The 3193-nt window shown below is 44.7% G+C and overlaps 1 protein-coding gene across 1 annotated transcript; it reads right to left on the bottom strand.

The window, feature by feature from the left end:
- Window positions 1–51: 51 nt before the first annotated feature.
- On the bottom strand, window positions 52–1224 carry LOC105315248 (uncharacterized; the record flags this gene model as incomplete). The annotated part of the gene is made up of 1 exon (XM_011409821.1): window positions 52–1224. A coding segment is annotated over exon 1 (1173 nt), but the record flags the coding sequence as incomplete, so codon positions are not given.
- Window positions 1225–3193: the final 1969 nt, after the last annotated feature.

Below are 3193 nucleotides of genomic sequence, written 5' to 3'. Positions count from 1 at the left end.
TAAGTAGGATTGAAAGAGACACTGAGTGAAGAGATAGTGAACAGGTTCTACCAGAGCAGCAGCACACTTCTGGAGTATTATAGGGGGGATGCCATCACCACCCATTGACTTAGATATGTTCAGTGTGGAAAGTACAGCAAAAGTGTCCTCCACAGTTATGGAGATGGAACAGATTGACTTGTCTGGGAAAGGTAAGTTAGATACATCTATGTCTGTGTTGGATGAGTTAAATACGGAGTGAAAGTAGTTATTGAAAGCAGCTGCTTTGTCCACAGCTGTAGAGAGTAGTTCTGACTGATGTTGCAGCACAGTAGGAATGCCATTACATTTAGAGAAGCTTCTGATATAGCGGTAAATGGCAGAGTCCTTTGAGAAGGCAAATGCCTCAACTAGGGTGGATTCATAAGCTACCCTTGCATCAGCAATCTCTTTGTTTATGGCAGGTTCTGCTTGAGATAAGAGAGATGTTGCAGTTGGTGATGGTCTGAGCCTACATCTCCTCCGTAGAAAGTGAACTTTGTTCAGTAGGTTTCTTACAGAGGGAGTGAACCATGGGGGGGGGTGGGAGTGTGGCCTCCTACTTATAGTTGGAGTAAAAAGTGAGATTGCTGAGAAGATGGTTTCTTGAAGGTGATGCCACAGAAACTCAATGTCAGAAGATTCGTAGTACTGACCGAAGTCATGATTGAGTAGGTAGTCAGAAATACTGTCAAAGTCAGCTTTCCGGTAGTTGTGGGAGAATCTAGGGGAGGTGTCACAAGGGCGGGATATGTGAGTGGAAAGAAGAAAAAAGAAACCCAGCAAGTGATGATCTGATTTGAGTGGTGAGGACAGAGTGCTTAGTCCAGAGATGTCTGTTTCTGGAGATGAAATGATAAGGTCTAAGATGTGACCACTTGTGTGTGTTGGAAAGTCTACAAATTGATTGAGGTTATGACGAAAAATGAAATCACAGAGAGTCCGAGAATATTGAGTGTTACCAGAGAGAGTAGACCAGCAGATGTCTGGGGAATTAAAATCTCCCAGTAGGAGTACCCAATTGGTGGTTAAGAGAGAGTTAAGGTAATCAAATAATGGGGTTAGGTAGCTGTTGTCAGAGTTCGGAGGTACATATACAACACAGATTATTGGGGAGCCCCTAGCTACTAGTTGTACTGATAGGATCTCAAGGTTAGGTGGCGATGAAAGTTGAAAAGATGGAATAGATTGATGAATGGCTACCATCACTCCACCACCACGTGTTGAGCGGTCGTTTCTGTAAATACTAAAAGCATGAGACAGAATTTCACCATCAGTAATAGAGGGAGAAAGCCATGTCTCAGTAACAGCAAAGATATGATGGGGAGAGGAGTAAACATACGACTGAAAATCACGCAACTTGTTTACAATACTCCTGGAGTTCCAGAGACACGTAGATAGTCAACTGGAAGCAGAAGTGGACTCAGGAATGGAAGTAGGAGCAGAGGGGAGAGATTGGGTAGCAGAGGTAGGGGCAGAAGAGTTGAGATCAGAATTGGAGTGGACTGTAGCCTGGGGGGGCTGTGCAGCAGTGTCAGAGAGATTTGAGAGTGCGGGAGCTAAGTCATCTAGCAATGGAGCCTGAGAATATGTACCATTGACAACTCTACCGTGTAGGCGACCACTCACATATAGACCTGAGTTCTTGATTTTAATAGAGCGACGGTTTACTGAATCGTCCTGAATAAGTTTCCACCTTTCAGAAAGAAGGAGCCTTTCAGCTTTTCTTTCTGACACAGACCGGTCAGGTTTGACAGAGATGTTGGAAGGTAGAGAACTGTGGTGTGTCAGAACAAAATTAACTTGAGCAGTAGAGTTGAGAGTGACAAGGAGGGGCCTCGGACGCCTGCTATCACAGTTGTACCTCCCTAGACGCTGACAGTCTCGAATGGAGCAAGCCAGATTGTGTTCCTCCTTAATATCTGAGAACACTGACAACACTGAGTCAAAGTCTTGTGAGACTCTGGCCCTGCGATGTGTGCCCTGAGGTGGCTCTGAGACTCCAAATAGAACGACATTAAACTTCCTGTCAGATACTGCCAAATGGGATCGACCAGGTGGGAGATGGGATTGACCAGGTGGGAGATGGGATTGACCAGGTGGTGAACCTGAAGAGCTACTAATCAGAGAGAGAGATGGTAAGGGGGTAGTAGACGTATGAGTAGTCTGAGAGCTATTAACTGGGGCAGTACTGTTTGTATTTAGAGCTCCAAGCTGGGCTTTGATAGCCTTAATGTCATTTGTTAGTAAACGAGACAGTTGCTCTTTCAGGAGTGCAATTTCCCTCTCATTTCCTGCCACACGACAGTTGAGGCAGCAAAAAGTGGTGGAAGACTGAGAGAGCTCATTAAAGGCAGATTTAGTCAGGCCTGCACAGCAACGGTGGTACCAGGCCTGACAAGAACCGTCACATTGAATGGACTCCTCTCCAGGTTTGTGAGTAAACCTCTTGTCACAGACAGGACACAGTACAGGGACATCACTGCTGACTAGGGTAGAAGACTCTTTCCCTAGAGAGCTATAAGCGTGCTTGATAGCGTCCATAGAACAACTCTCCAGTCTGAGAAGTAAGTCTGTTTTGTTGCCTTTGGTGTCAATGGAGACTCTTTTAGCAATCTGCTTGAGGTCAGCAAGTTTTAGAGACTTCAGATCGATTGGTGGGTGAGGAAGAGACGTAGCCATCTCACAGGAGTAGGTATAAGGACTCAGCCTCAAGACCACGTGTGCGCACGTGTGTGTATAGCTATGGGGAAAGAGAAACAGGGAAAATTGCTCTAGGTATTGAGACTGATCAGACTTAGTGGCTGGTCAAGAACAAATCAAGACCAGCAGAGTCACAAATGAGTGTGGTAAGTCCAAGAAATAACTTTTCAACAAGAAGTAGAGGAGCCTCAAAGGGATAACCTGTCAGCCATTAGTGGGCGTGGTATAACGACAACAAACACTATTTACTTGTACTGACAATACTTTAAGACCAGAAGGAGAAGGTAAAAGAATAGACTGGATAGACGAATCAATGGCTAAAAGGACACCACCCCCAGGGGACAGATGATCATTACGAAATATATTGTAGTGTAGTGGTAATATTTCATTGTTGAGAATGAATGATGAAAGCCAAGACTCAGTTATGGCAATAATGTTATATGATGAGGAGTATGCAAATGAAGAAAAATGA

Source organism: Amphimedon queenslandica, unplaced genomic scaffold (genome assembly GCF_000090795.2).
Source record: "Amphimedon queenslandica unplaced genomic scaffold, v1.1 AMPQUscaffold_11250, whole genome shotgun sequence".
Lineage (NCBI taxonomy): Eukaryota > Metazoa > Porifera > Demospongiae > Haplosclerida > Niphatidae > Amphimedon > Amphimedon queenslandica.
The sequence above is the reverse complement of the archived record's forward strand: the minus strand, read 5'-3'. Positions and strand labels throughout refer to the sequence as shown.